Here is a 15,374-nt window from a genome sequence, read left to right as displayed (position 1 = left end):
TGCAGCACAATTTTCCCCAGCAGAGCCCATTGCTTTATTCTCCCACACCCTCAGAGCTGATTTCTCCTGAGGGCTGAGAGGGGACATTCACTGCTTCTGCAGGGCTGGGTTTAGGAATGTGTCCCCAGTTGTGCCCGGGCAGGGGAGAGAATGGGCACAGGGACCAACACTGGTTCATCATCTGCTCCATAGGGAGCAGAGCTCCAGCCCAGCACAGGGATGGCTCTGGGTCACCAGCCATTCTTGTTGCTCCATGACTCCCCCCTCTCTGCTAACAAAGAGCTGAGGTCGCTCCAAGCTGGGGCCTGGGAGCAATATTTGGGCTCCAGGTGTACTCTCCCCCTTCTCTGGGGAAATGCTTTCCCAAGCTGCCTCTCTGAAGCAGCTGGCAGAGCAAGAGAGGCTCATTGCTGTAGGAAGGGATTTGCTGAGGCTGAGAAAGACTTTTAGAGAGGGCTGTGAAGCTTCAGGAAAGGAAAGCAAGGGGTTGTTGTGCTGCTCTTTGAAGCCATCTCCCCCATGGGTGTCCAGGCACTGGGATGTCCCTTCTGCAGGAGAAAAGGCTGGATGGTTTCCTCCAGCCTTCACCCCTGTCCCACCACCTAGGAAAAGGTTCTTCACCCAGAGAGAGGGTCACAGTAGCCACATCACCAACCCTGACAGAGTTTAGGAAGCATTTGGGCAACACTCTCAGGGGTGATGGGATCCATCACATCAACACACGATGGGATTCTTGGGATGTCCTGTGCAGAGCCAGGATTTGGACTTGATGTTCCTTGTGGGTCCAACTCAGGACAGCCTATGATTCAATCTGAACATGCCATCAGATTGTGGAAAGAACAGACCATCATGCTGCTTACAGAGCCAGGACTTAATTCAGCAGCACTCTGAGATCAACCCACAGCCATGACCCACATCATTCCCCCCTGCTGCACATTCATCACAGCAGGGGAGAGTTTAGCTCTTTCCTGCAAATGAAATCCTTGCAGTGAAGACCTAAAGCTTCTGGAAAAAACCCCAAACAACACACCACTACAGCAGATTCTCCTTAATTCAACTGCAGGTTTTCAATAAAGAGAAACATCTAAGGGAAATTTGATAACTTGAAGGCAAGGCACACGCTCGCTTCTGAGCTGAGACAGCACAGGTTTTTAAAAGCTTTCTGATTTACTTTTAAATAGGAAAGAATGCAAAAAGCAAACCTCATGTGAAAAACAAAAAGCAGGAAACCGAGGCTTGCAAAGGAAACAGGATTAATCACACCATCAGATTTTTTGGGCTACAGGGTTGTTTCTCTGATAACAGCAGAGATCTCTGCTTAAACACTCATGATATGGTCCAGCCAAGGGCTGTGGCAGAGATTTCTCCTCTTGGCCTCACACTTTTATGTGCATCTCACATGAAGGCATCAATATAACACCTCTGTCTTCTCCAGGGGACTGGAAACAGCAGGACCCTGTGATCTGGAAAGTTTTCTCTGGACTGATGAGCAAAAAAAAAAAAAAAAAAAAAAAAGGCTGGCACAGAGGGTGAGGCAGACTGGCTCATGAGTCCATGGCTGTGAGTGAGTAAAGGAGGAGCTGTGCCAGCTCTGCCCTGCACTGGCACAGGTGTTCCATATGTCCCTTTGCCACGGGCACAGCCACATGTGACAGCCCGTGCTGGTGGCATTCCCTAATCAGGCAGCACTTGGGCTCACTGCCAGCCACAGCACTGAGACAGCAAGGACCATCATGTCATTTGGGGCTCTTTTACCACTTGCCAGGTGCCTCAGCTTTTCATGCATCTTTCAGCTTATCTCTATGACCACAATGCCCTGGACTTCAGAAGCAGGTAAGTGGCACAGAGTGACAGAGTGGAGAAAGTTGAGGTTGTCATTTCAGCCATGGATGTTGCCAGAAACCACCAAATGCACTACACAAAAGGCAGAGCATGAAGGGAACAGTGTCCTGCCTCCAGCATAGATGACTTGTTGCTCTGGCATTACCACAGCCCACTGATTTTCCAGCTGCTCAGAAGTTGTGGTACTTTGGTTCTTAGTATTTTTTCCATAAGTTTGTCAGCCTAGTGGGATCAGTAAGAAATAGCTGTGCCAAGTGCTGGTCAAATGTTGGTCCTGCTTATCCCGAGCTTTGTGTTCTGGTCCCCCAGGGATGTGGTTCTGTGGGATTTCCCTGGGTTATCCTCCAGCCTGGATGTAGGGGGAGGAGTTAAGCACCTACTTTCTTTCTAACCAGTGGCATTGGCACAGCAAACAGAAACAGAGTTTTCAGAATCACAGCAGGTTTAATTTCCTCACAATTCCTTCCCCACAGGTCTTGCCCATCTTGCATCACCATACTTCAGACTTTTGAAATTCATCAGCATCAAAAGAACCCAAAATTGTATTAAAAGTATCTCCAAAGCCAGATGAGCTCACTGTGTTTTGTTTTTCCCCTCATACCTGCAAATGAATAAGATACTTTCCAAAGCGCCCAGGGCCTCTTCCTCTTACCATTGACAAGTACAAAAATAAGGATGTTTATGCAAAGTTTGGGCTATCCAAGCCAATTCTGGCCAGCTGAAAGAAGAGCCTCAAACTATTTAAAGGCTCAGATGAAATTTAGATTTTTTTTTTTCTTAAACAGACAAAATTTGCTGAAGATTTAGCTGTATGGTGATTTTCAGGTTCAATTTTAAGTTGCATTTCAGCTGTATTCAGACACAAGAGCATGGTATCTGCCTCTGGTGCAGCTGAAGAGAGGAGCAGGCTGGCCTGCTGAAAGCAGGTGCTGCTGCCAAGCTCCTCATCATCATCTCAAACCCTGCCTGAGAAGTACCAGCACAACAGCAGGTTTTTTTGGATGCTTCCCTTCACATCCCAGCCCAGCCTGACTCTGATTAATTAATGGAGTTTGCTGAAATCCCAGCCTTAGCTACTCTGGCTGCTGCTAGCTACAGCGAACTGCACAGCTGCCTTCCACTCCCACTTGAGAGACTCTGTATTTACCAAGTATTAATTAGATGAATGTGAAGCACCATTTTCTAGGCAGGGGAAATTATCTGCTCTCTCCCTGCCCTGTAACAAGCTCATACTGGGACAAGTCTGAAAAGGGAGCAGGTAGAAGTGGCTCCTTCTTGCTCTGCACATCTGCCACTTTTCATATTTCCCTACTCGTAGTGCTCCCCTTGACAAGCACTTCACTCCTCTTGATCTGGAAAGGGAACAGCATTGTGAAAGATGGAGCTGGAGCCTCTCTCCCTTTGCAGACCACCACCAGAACTGGTCCCAGAGACTGTCCTGACAGTCAGACCCACAAAATGGGAAGAGCTGCCGTCTCTGAGGGCTCCTCCAAGTGCCAGGAGCTGCTGAACAAGTGAGTCTGCCAGGAAAGCACAAGCAATGAATCCCTCCCTTCCACAAGTCCTCCAAACCAGGCTGGGCAGATATTTCTCAGGGCTGACCACAGGTAACATTGCCCAGGAGGAGACAAGGGGGCCACCCCAAGATCTCCCCTACACCTGAAGTGCTACCATAGAATGGAAAACATTCACAGCAAAACTGTTCCTCCTGGTGGCAACATCTGCACCATGGATACTGCAGCTGACACCAGTAATTGCAGCATGAAAGGCTTCAAGCAAATACCCATCTGGAAAAAAATGGAAGAAATGTCATGGAAGGCTGAAGGCTGTGACGGAGGGCAAGTGTCAACTGGTCAGCTAAATTTAGGAAGGCAGGTTGGGAGCTCTCCATGACTGGTTGGGTGTCTTCAGTTCAGACCACTGAGTCAACTAAAAACATTAAGCTATGACAGTGATGGGCTTTATAGAGAACTACAAGATAAATGAAGGGAAAAAGGTTATCTAATAATTACTGTCACTGTTTCACATGCAGCTGCATCCCCAGCTCAGCTTGACCTTTGAGGAACAATGAATAATGCACCATTCTGGTGAATGTTCCCCCTTTCTTGACAGACCATCAACACACTGGTAAGGGACAACCTCTCCTGTTTGTCCTTTAATCATTTGGTTTGGTTCATTTGCTTTATGTAAGAGGACCAAGAAAGTCTCAGAAAAATATCATACCTGTTTCAAAATATTTCCCCTGTAATTTCACATTGCTAAAATCCACAAACCATTGGCGCTCCAAAATCTGCTGCAGGGACAGCAGCAAAGCTCATGTGAAACATGGGATCAAACAGATCTCTCTGTCTTTGGGCACCGACAGGAAACCAGTCTGCAGTGCTGAAGCCACTGATCTCCAAGACATCCAGAAACTGATCAAAACTAGGGAGAGATGGACCTGGATTCTGCTTCCAGCTTGGCAATGTTTACATGGTGCACAGGTAAGCCATGCCTTGTACTGAGCTGAATTTTCATGTCCTGCTAAATTGGGCAATAAAACAAAATAGAGAGGTGTGAGGAGTGCTGGGGATGTGCTGCATTGTAGCAAACAGCTACTAAGCTCTGCAGCTGGTGATGAGGTGCCAAGGATGAGGAAAGAGTGGCTCTTCTGGAAGACCTTCTGGGAGGGGAAGTCACACAATGACTTCCCCTGGCAAAGCTGTAAAATCAATGGCGATTCACCTGCTCTGCACCATTGCTTGTTCCAGGCAGATCTCATCTTTATCCTGGCCCATTTCATGTATCCAAAACTCATTTTTTTCCTGGGCTTCCACTGGTTTCAGACAGTGAAAAGCAGGCCCAGCAGGCACCAAGCCCCATGACCAGCTCTTGACCTGGCTCATGTGCAGTGGGGAGCAGAGACTTGGGGCAGGGGGGTGTCCCAAGAGAGACAGCTGGAGGTCACAGTCTCTGGGGCTCTGCTGACACTGGGGTTTGGGAATGTGCCAGAATGTTGAAGTGCCAGTAAGCTGTTTTGGTCACCAGCTATTAATGAGGGGATCATCCTGGCAAAATTCAAACTGAACCTCTGCACCTAATCAGATAAAGCACAAAGATCAAAAGGTCTATTTAAAATTGGGAGAGAAGGGGACAGTCCCACCAACAGCTCTCCCCCAGCGCTTGGTAGTGTTCACACACGTTATGATATGCAGGATTAATGGCTGGAGGTCATAGAGAGTTTGTGCTTTCCCCCAGTTTCCCAAGGAGGTGGGTGACCAGTTTCTGCAGGGCTTCAGCCCGGACCACCGAGATGCGCAGCACTTCCTCGTGGTTGGCTTTCTCCTGGCTGCTGTAGCTCATCACCGCTTTGTTGGTGATGAGGGAGATCCCAAGGACTCGGAGGCCACAATGCCTGGCCACAATTACCTCTGGGACAGTGCTCATGCCTACAGGAGGAGAGGAAAGGACCAGAATAAGTCAGGATTTACACCAAAACAAAATCTCTCCAAGGCTGCAAACCACAATCCTACCTCCAAGCACACGCCCTTGTCTCATTCCCCACAGCTCTGTGTCTGAACTCTGCAATAGTTAAAGGCTGTGATATGTACAAGGCTCAAATTGCTGCAGACTACAGTTATAACTCTGTTCAGCACAATAAACCTCCTGCATTTGATCCTCGTGCCACAACTCCTTCCTCAAGATGTGTCAGACTGCTTGCAGACTTGCTAAGGAAGTACTGATGTGCTGTGTCATTTGGCTCTTCCTTGGCTAAAAAAGCAATTGCTTTTTATATAAAATATAAAGCTATTGCTTTTTATATAAAATTTATATATTGCTTTTTATATTTTTAGAAATAAAAATGTTTTTGAGGGGAGCTGAACTCCTTTCCGCACATGCAACAAATCTGCAGGTATTAATATACAAACTTCCATGAGCCAGGGGTCATAGAAGGAATCATAGCTGGAGGAATCATATGGATCATGGCACTTAGTTTTCTTTTACACAGTTGGGAAGGTATCCACTATTACCATCCCTAAACAAGACTCATAAGAAAGGCTGGTTTGTAGAGAAAAAGTACAGTGAAAATCTTTGCAATGTCAGAATTAGAAGAAAAATACTAGGAAAAGACTTCATTTTTATTGAGCCCCACTCAGTCCGCCTGAAGTGGAGCCATCTGAGCATGAGAGACTTTGTGTTTGGGAAATAAACACAAAGTTGTGCTGGGATCCCTACCCTGCACAGCTGTAAGCACAGGGACTTTGTGCAGATCCTCCCAGGAGCTGCACTAAGCCACTGCAGAATGAAGCAGAAATACACAGAGCTCATTTCTCTAGCCCCAGGAGACTTAGAGAGTCAAAGACTGAAGCAAGTCAGCCTTGAGCAGAATTAACTGTTCAATCCATGTGCCCAAAGAACCCTGGCAGCCCAGGCTGGCAGCTCACCCACAGCATCAGCTCCCAGCGCCTGCAGCAGGCGGCACTCAGCGATGGTCTCATAGCAGGGCCCAGCCTGCATGCAGTACACTCCTTCCCTGGTGAAGCTCAGGAACCCCAGCTCCTGGGCACTCTCCATCGCCAGCCCAAGCAGATCTTGTTCATAAGCATCTGACATGCAGGGAAACCTCACTCCAAACCTGAAAGGCAGTAAAGGACACAGATGTGTGATAGTGCTACTGCAGAAGTGTTAAGCGCAGACCTGCCATGGATGCAACCTCTCTCATTCTGCTTTTATCATCAGGTAATTCTGCCATCAATCATGGAATAGTTTAGGTTGGAAAAGACCTTCAAAGGCCATCTCATCAAAATCCATGCAGTGAGCAGGGACATCTGTGGGTCTCAGATTCAGTCAAAGAGAGAAACGGAGAGTTTCTAGCCAGGCAGAAGCCTGGGAAAGAGTTGGAAAATAATGTAAATAATTCTTTATCTCTCTTGTTATTCACATTGTTTATAGTTAAGTTCTATCACTGTGTGTCAAGCACCAATGGAGTTGAGTTGTTTTCACTTCAGGACCAATGGAGTTGGTCCTCACAAAGCTCTGTATAAAAGAGCAGTGTATTTTGAATAAACCGGAGTTTTACTCTCAGCAGCTTCTGAGTCCGAGTCTTCTTATTTCCTGTCCTGCCTTGACAGCAACAGACATTTTCAGCTAGATCAGGTTGCTCAGAGTCCTGTCCCACCTGACCTTAAATGTTTCCAGGAATGGGGCACCTACCTGGGCATGACATTCCTGCTAGATCTAGTAATCCAAGACTGTCAGCACACAGAGCTTATGGCTGTTGGAAGGTCTGGCACTACTTCCCTTCTGCAGGAACCCTTCTGGAATAGTTTTTCAAGGGCTCCTGTCTCTAGGGAGCACTGATGGCCAGTCCTCTCTCTCCTCAGTAACTGCTCATGATGTCTGGTAAACATTTCCCACCAGACAGTTGCTGCTCTGAGGCACAGAGTCCCTCAGGCTGTCCCTGGGTGGGAGTTTGAGCCTGGCCTGAAGGAGCATCAGTCCCTGCATTTAAGGCCCATCACAGCAGGCAGCTACTTTACATCTTGGAGCTCCAGGGCCATATTTTAGGTAGCTTTCATCTTCTGCTTCAAGACTGGATCTCTTGCTTTAGGTCTTAAAATAGGTGAGTCCCACTCCTGATGGGGTGAAATCTGCTCTTGACCCAAGGAGAGCAGAAGAAGATGGCAAAGATTGTTATGCTGCCACTGAAGAAACCTGGAAAATAAACTCCCAGCCATGTTCACCAACGCAGTTCAGTACGAGTGGAGCAGGTCCCTCATTTATGTTATTAAAGCTTCTGCTTGTTTACATGTTCTTCCAGCCGAATGCTTAGGGCAGTAGGTGGCTTATTTTGTTTTTATAAACATTAAATATTATATAAATAAAAACAAACTTCCCCTTCTGGTCTAAGGTAATAAGTATTCATCACCATAAAAATTGCTTCCCCTCTCTGAAGGATGGCCAGCAATGCAGAAGCCCAATCTCTAATTTATTAAAAAATATTATTTCCACATCACTTCATTGCCTCTAGTTTTGCTCTGTTGTGCTTAGATAAATCCTTCCCGGTAGCTCAGCTGGACAGGATTTTCAGAGTTTGCTCAGCTAAATCTCTGCAATACTTTGAAACCTGATTCATAAAGACCTTTTGCCCATTTTGTTGCCTTGGTCAGCAGTACAGAAGTCACCTCCCAGAGCATTGCAGTCTTCACCAAGAAGCTGCTTTTGGGAGGCAATGAGGCAGCTATGCTGCCTTTGAACGCTGTCCAGATGCAGTTGTTTGATTGGAGTTTCTCCTCCTGCTCCAGAGCAATTATGCAAGTCCAGAGAGCTTTAAACACACCATGTAGCTTCTCTGCTTTTGATCACTTTCCTCCAACCCACGGCAATACCTACAAAAATGTAAAGATGTTCCACTTCAGATGGGTACTGTCCTCTTGCCATGGAATCGCGGCACAGTGATTATTGCTCCTGAGGCAGCTGCCAGCACCTTTCAGATTCTTTCAGAAGCAAGAGCCAGGTCTGCTGTTACATCAGGAAGGAACTAATTGAAAGCCAGGCAGGCCACTTTACTCTCAGCAGAACTTTCTCTCTGGAAAGATCTGAGGACAATCCAGATGCTTGCCCTGCAAACACGTCCATTTTTTCATGATGGGTCTTCCACCTTACCAGTCTGATAGTATCTTGGAAGGATTTTGGGATCAAAAATTCATTTTTTGAAGGGATCTTGATCCAGTAGCTTGCTCAAAGCAAATCCAAATCTGTTGGCAACTGCAGTTCAGGGGTGAGGATATCTTAGAAGCTCCTCTCTGCACTCTCAGTAAGGTAAAGATTCTGCTACACAGCCAGTACAGGAAACCTGACTTCCCAGTTCAGCCAGCAGCAGGTGGCTTTTGTAGATCTCAAGGTCTCTGAAAAAGCTGCCAAGACAACCACCCCTCATCAGAGCAATGCCTTCAGTGAATACAAAGGCACTCCAGTTTAAAGACCTGGATACAGCAGTGGTGATCAGGAATTTTAAAGGTTTCACCTTTGCTCTGCCCTCCACTTACTGCCTGGCCTCTGCTGTACCCATTCCATCACACCAGAAAAGGCTGTTGATAAATCCAGGCTGGAGGCAGCACAGTTCACTGATTGCTCAGTTAAGAGGAACCAACAGAGAGAAGGGCTGATAAGAAGAGGAGCAGTGGGTGTCTTTAGCAGATGGTACAGCTGGTCATGTCAGGAGAAGGATCAGAAGCCTAGTTGTACAAAACAAAACCTTCTGGGGGTTTGTGTGTGAGCTCCTTGTAGGCTTGTAAAAGTAAGCAACAGCCAAGGGAAGGCAGGGCAGGCAGCACAGCACATACAGCTATTGCTGTAACTCTTCCCTTGTGGTTACCTGGAGCCAAACTCTGCCTCTCAGTAAATATTTGTCAGCAGGCACAACTGGCAGTGCCAGCCCACGGCTGAAGGAAGAAAAGATTCATTGGTAACAGTGGAGCCGACGCCTTCTTACCGCTCATCATTCGGTCCACGCAGGGGATTCTGCCCTCCCAAGCCAAACAAGCTGATGTGATCCCTTATGAACATGATGTCCCCCACTTGGAAGTGGGGATTCAGTCCTCCAGCAGTATTTGTGACAATCAAGATCTCCACCCCCAGGAGAAAGAACACCCTGATGGGAAAGGTGATCTGCAAGAACCAAAAGCATATGTGCAATGAGTATCACAGTCAGCAGACAGCTACTGCTGCTGCATTTGTAATGCCACAATTTGTGCATGCAAAGAGTCTACATAGGGAGACAAAACAAGCAATTTTAAACATTCCTCTAATTTAAATAGAATGTTAATGCTTTTTAAACAAATTAAATATAATCTTGCAATGAAACAAAGTCTCGCATTAAAATCCAAGACCACAGTTGCACTAAGGTCAAATAAAGGTGGTACGGAAAGAACATGCAGATAGTTTTTGCTCACTGCCAAGGTCTTGCAGAGATCAAACCACTGTGCTGATTGAAGTAACTATTTATGCACATGGACTTGGAGAGTAATCCAAAGCTAAGGATCAGTTGGGAGCTGGAGAGAAAAAAAATTAAAAAGTTTGATTTTGAGGAGTCACAAAGGAATTTGGATGATGCATGCTATCAATCAAATGCTACTGTGAGCAAAACATTTCCTAGTAATGGACACCACCTCTTCAAGAAGTAAGTTAATTTTAATAGACTAACATGTCTTGATAAAGCTAAGTTTGTATTGAGTGATTTTAAAATAGCTGTTTTTCTAAAAGAAGTTGGGTGGTACCAAAAATTACAGTTTATATCCAAATACAAACAACCTCAATGCAAAAAAGGAAAATCACAGAGCTATCCAAATAAAAAAAGAGCCAATAAATAAATATTATTGTTGTTTTCTAGCAGGAAAGTACATATATGGTAGGTAACATAAATCTCCACACATTCCAGTATGTTAGCTGGGAGGTTATAGTAGCTTGCAGTATCCTGGGAACTTTTTCTAGGAAAAAAAAAAAAGCTGTAAACTATATAAATGCAATAGAAGATTAAAATAGATTATTCTTATTGAAGTTTTCTCATTGCTGATTTAAATCATGATTAAACTGACTAAGTTAAAGCATGTAAATTCATCTGCCTTATATGATTAATTATTTCTCCCTGTGAGAGTAGCAGGGTCAGCCAATTTGTATGGCTGTGCGGCATCTTCTTCACTCAGCAGAAGCCAACTACCTCCTGGTTTGAACTCCCAATTCAATTTTTTGGGGGCAGATCTGAAATCTAAGAAAGACTCATTTCAAGAGCAATGTAAGTTCATTGCAAGAGCTACCATCCTGCAGCTAGATAGCAAGGCAAGCAGTCACTTCTGCAGCTTTTACAATGCATCTCCCCTACGTGAATATTTTCCTTAAGGAGAACTCACCATGCTGAGAGAGTAGCCTTCGTAGGAGTGGAAACGTCCCTGCATGCACACGCAGGGCTGTCCATTCAGCTCCCCAAACACCAATCTGCCAACATGCCCTGACACTGGAAATTAACACAGTCTCATTTTAGTCACAGGTCTCAAGGAATTTGACTTTAGAGGGATCTGTTAGTTGATGTTTTTGCTTTGCTGCAGGGCCAAGCACTGCAAAAGCAGGAGCTGGAAATCAAATAAATATATAAACCTATAGATACACCTAAATAAATAGCACCTATGTCTGTGCTATATTTATGGTTTTTTACTACAGACACACATTTGGTCGGTGTGGGAGGTTGGGAGGTTTGCAGACCTGAGTGATCCCTGTGTGGGGCTCTGCTGCAGGCTGCTGGTGGGTGGGTGCTGATGCCCTGGGCTGTGCTCACCTGAGCTCCGTGGGAAGTGAGGGATGTCCTCATACAGGAAGACTGTCCTGTTCTCCAACACATCAGCCAGACCTCCCAGCCCAGAGCCGCAGACGAGGGCGATCCTGGGCTGCTGGGCAGCACGGGCACGCAGCCAGTCTGCTGCCTCCTTATACACCTCGTAGCTATTTCTGCAGGAGGAGAACAGGTCAGTGAGACTGCTAGCCCATTCCAAGAACAATCTTTAAAGGATAAAACTCCTGAAAAGGTGCAGAGAAAAAGAAATTTCATTAAGACTATAATAATAGAAGCTTCACTGCTATTATTGAAGATGCATCACTTTTAATCTCATATATTTTACCCCTGACTACGGGGAAATAATTTGAATCCCCTTGGCTGGTTTCATTCTGTAGATGAAGAATGGCTAATGATACCTAGATCACAGAAATGTCACAAGGTATAACCACTCCTGCTTCTGATGGGCTCTGTTCTCTCCCGAGTAACTGAAGAAAGGCAAAAGCACAATTAGACAGAGAAATTCCAATCTGTATGAGTGTGCATGGGGATGTCCAGCCTGTGATGGGGAAATACAAGTGTGTGGAGCTCTGAAGACACCTGAACAACACAGCTGGAATGCTGTGCTGATTAAGGACTAGACACTGTCATCTGCAGAAGGTAAAGATTCAGGTAAACTTCTGAGACATGGGTGAAGCATCATCTACAGAGATGGAGAAGCCAATCTCTGTAAGTGCTGAGCGCCATCAGCTCCCACTACTTCCATCTAGGCTGGTGCCACATGTCAGACACCCACCTCCTCAATACCTCGTGCCTTCAGTACAGAAGGATAAACAGGGAGAGTTTACTCAGCTTCTTCTCTCCCACAGAGTGGGCATGGGATCACACCTGCAGTCCAGACATAGCCAGAGGCCCAGTGACATCAGTCTCCATCAAAACAAGTGAAAACCAGGAACCTGGGCTCAAGAGTTTAAAGTGATTCAAGAGGGGGACTCAGCAAATACCTTGGTTATAAAAAAGTCTAATGCAGCAGGGAGCCCCATTGCCTGAAGGTGGGATAGAAATTGGCATTACAGTGCCTGTTGTACATCTGTCTCATGGGAAAGGAGAAGGGTTCAACTTTTAACCTCTTAGCCCAGTATTCAGATGCCTTAATCACAGTTTTGAAACACAATCAATAGCAAAATAATCCTATAATCCTGTTTCCAATAGGACAATGCAGACATGTTCTGAAAGTCAATATCAAGGTTGATTGGAAACTATCCTCAAAAGCAGGAGTACTTGTAGCAGTTCTTGGAAGCAACTCAATCATTACCATCAATGAGTAGAATTAATGATTGTACATGGTAGAGAAGTGGGTCCTGGAGTGAACCCACAGGCAGGGGCAGCTGTTCTCTGTATGAATAGTCAATCTGATTATTGAAAGGTGAGAAAATCAGATACTGTGAGGCTGCAGGTGATGTAAAATTGACTGGAGGTGCTGATAAGCACTCACTATCTATCTAGGAATGTTTCTTTTGGTTCTTTATTATCAAGTCTCTTTTTTCAAGAGTTGTAAACCCCAGTAATGTTGTAATGCTGCTCTCAGCAGTCTTAGAGGACAGGCAGAAAAGCTTAGGCAGTGGTGCTCCTCACTCCAGGAAGTCTCAGGCCACTAAGAGGATTGGTTCTTCCAACTAAAGTACCAGATATGCTTGTTCTTTCTTTACACTGACAGGGTCAGTAGTTATTGCACAGGTGTTTTCTGTGAGCATTTAGCCTCTTAACTGTCTAGTTACTACTGTAAGTATCTTCCAACATAAGATACATTGAACTTATGGTCCTAGTTATAAACTGTAATGTCAAAAATACACAAAAATGTCATAAACCTACAATCCAATGGGAAGAAATAACTTCCATACACATAGATTAAAATGAAGAGTCATACTTAGCTGAAGTACTTTCCAAAGGGAAAGTTTGGAAAGGAGAGAGTTTATTTACCATCACATACTGAATTTTTCTAAGTGCATCATGAGCTCCTGAAATAAGCAGGAGCTGTGAAAATGACATTAATAAAGACTACACTTGACTACGTTATCACTTGCTTCCAGACAAAAGCTTTAAAAGTGTTTTACATATATTAATGAACAATTCCCCCCAGTTTCTCTGTTGAATAACTGTAATCCTTGTTTAGAAATTCAAGGGAGCCAAGAGAATTTATATGTAATGCCCAAGGTTTTGACATACCTGTGGCAGGCATGAGAAAAGAAGCAGGTCACCAGAATCTGCTCTTCCTCATGACCATAATACTGCTTGTTTCGGTATTTTTTTAAGTGCATAAACCATTGCAAAATGACATTAAAGAATGGATATTATTCCTATATCCTCAGAAATTTTAGGAATGTGGGATGGAACCCATTCAATGTCTGCTGAAGACATCAGGACTGACAAAGCTATGACAAGATACAGTGAAATGTTTTCCTTTTAAACAGAAAATATTAAAATGCTTCTTAACCAAAGAAGTAAATCTCCAGTGCTGCATATGTTTCCCTGCCTGAAAGGAGCTCCAGCAAGAGCACAGGGGCCTGGCAGAGCCCTGTCCATCCCAAAAGCTTTGGGCACATCAGAGCTGTCCCCAGTGCTGAGAGCACAGCGATGCCAAAATTAATCTGCTTGCAGTATTTAGCTTTCAGAAACCTTCCGGATGACATCAAAAGGACTGGCAAGCACTGATAATTTCTGAATGCAAGGGAGATACCTGCTCAGCAGGAGCAAAAGGGGAGCGTGACCCGTGGGTCACCAAGCAGAGTGTTTGGCCTGGAACTGCAAGAGCACAAGGCCTGTGCAAGCTTTTTGACAGCTTGAATTAATACATGTAGCACAAAGGCCCCTCTAGCTGCTCTAACAATGCACACCTAATAATAGTGCTTGGTAGCATTGCTTTGGATTAAATCACAGGATCAGCTGAAAACACAATCCCCTTTATTGTGATTGCTGTCATCCACTGGAGAAACACATCTGTTGCAAAGCACAGGACTGTCACCGGTGACAGATCTTTTATGGCATGAAAAAAACCCCACTCTTATTTGCTTCTAAGTTGGCCGAAAGCAAATCTATGTAAAAAAGCAGACATATCCCAATATACAGCTAAAGCATTACGTTTGGGGGCACATGGCCATATGTATTCACAGTCTGTGCCTCTCCACAGGAGATATTTGCCTCTTCTGGCCCGTAACCTCTCCCAAGGTCACCTACTCACTGCCATATTTCATAATACCAGCACCTGCACAGGCAGATGGCCAGATTCCTCTCCAATAATAAGATGTTTACTTCTGAGCAGCCTTTGTCTGACATTTATTGAGTGCCCAGTAGAAAGGAAACAAGGTGAGGAAAAGCAATGTAATTTTGTTAGCCCCATCCAGCTTGGACATCCGTGCATCCCCTATTTCACAGCACCTTACCTGTCTTCCTCAGCATAGGCCATCCTCCTCCTCTCTGGTTAACCAAAAGAAGGGGATGGTTGCTGGAAATGGAGCTGCAGGGTTGTATTTGACCAAAGAGCAGAGGCCTATTGAACCTGCAGAAGCTGCTGCTGTCTCTGGCAGTGAGTCAGGGAAGTGTGTCCCAGCTTCTCTCTGCTGTCCCCTGAGCATCTCTAATCCCTGAGTAGGAGGGGCATGGTCAGGACATCTGCTTTTCTGGCCTCACCCCACATGACACACATGCTCTAGAGCTCTGCAGAAAGCTTACATGCATGCACACACACACTGTAATGCAGATTAAGCCTAGAAATTTCACACACACGCACACAACTTTTCAGCGGCTGACAAGGGATCTGCCTGGATCTGCAGCTCTTGCATCACCTGGGAACCAGCTGGAGTCACCTGCTCCCGTGCAATTCAAACCCCTGGGAGTGTGCAGACTCTCTGAGATGACCTGTACCACCTACCACTGACACCAGACCTTTCCACATCTCGCATCATTACCTTCCCGTTCTTTCATGGCAACCAGGGGTGATGACCCATTAGCTCCCCTCAGGGCTTTTGGTTCATATCTAATTGCCTCACCCTTCCCAAAGGGAAGTACTTCTTTGAGATATGCTAAACCTCCGTTCAACAGAATATGGGGAGACACAGGAAAGAAGACAGACACCCCATCTGTCCCTTTAATTTTAGCTTTGCTATGTATGAAAACAAATATAAAAACAACCCTGTCATATGGATCTGTTTGTGCATCGGCGTTTGATCCC

At 45.4% G+C, this 15,374-nt stretch overlaps 1 protein-coding gene across 1 annotated transcript; it reads right to left on the bottom strand.

Annotated features, from left to right (window-relative positions):
* Window positions 1-4,902: 4,902 nt before the first annotated feature.
* Window positions 4,903-14,609, bottom strand: LOC110476217 (purine nucleoside phosphorylase). The gene is made up of 6 exons (XM_077786446.2): window positions 14,587-14,609; window positions 11,153-11,322; window positions 10,731-10,834; window positions 9,317-9,492; window positions 6,267-6,457; window positions 4,903-5,270 (listed from the first exon to the last, which is right to left on the bottom strand). The coding sequence occupies exons 1-6, from the start codon at window positions 14,607-14,609 to the stop codon at window positions 5,053-5,055; spliced, it is 882 nt and encodes a 293-aa protein (XP_077642572.1). The 3' UTR covers window positions 4,903-5,052.
* Window positions 14,610-15,374: the final 765 nt, after the last annotated feature.

Source organism: Lonchura striata, chromosome 11 (assembly GCF_050655825.1).
Source record: "Lonchura striata isolate lonStrDom1 chromosome 11, ASM5065582v1, whole genome shotgun sequence".
Lineage (NCBI taxonomy): Eukaryota > Metazoa > Chordata > Aves > Passeriformes > Estrildidae > Lonchura > Lonchura striata.
Note: the sequence above shows the minus strand (reverse complement) of the source record. Positions and strands in the feature narration are given on the sequence as shown.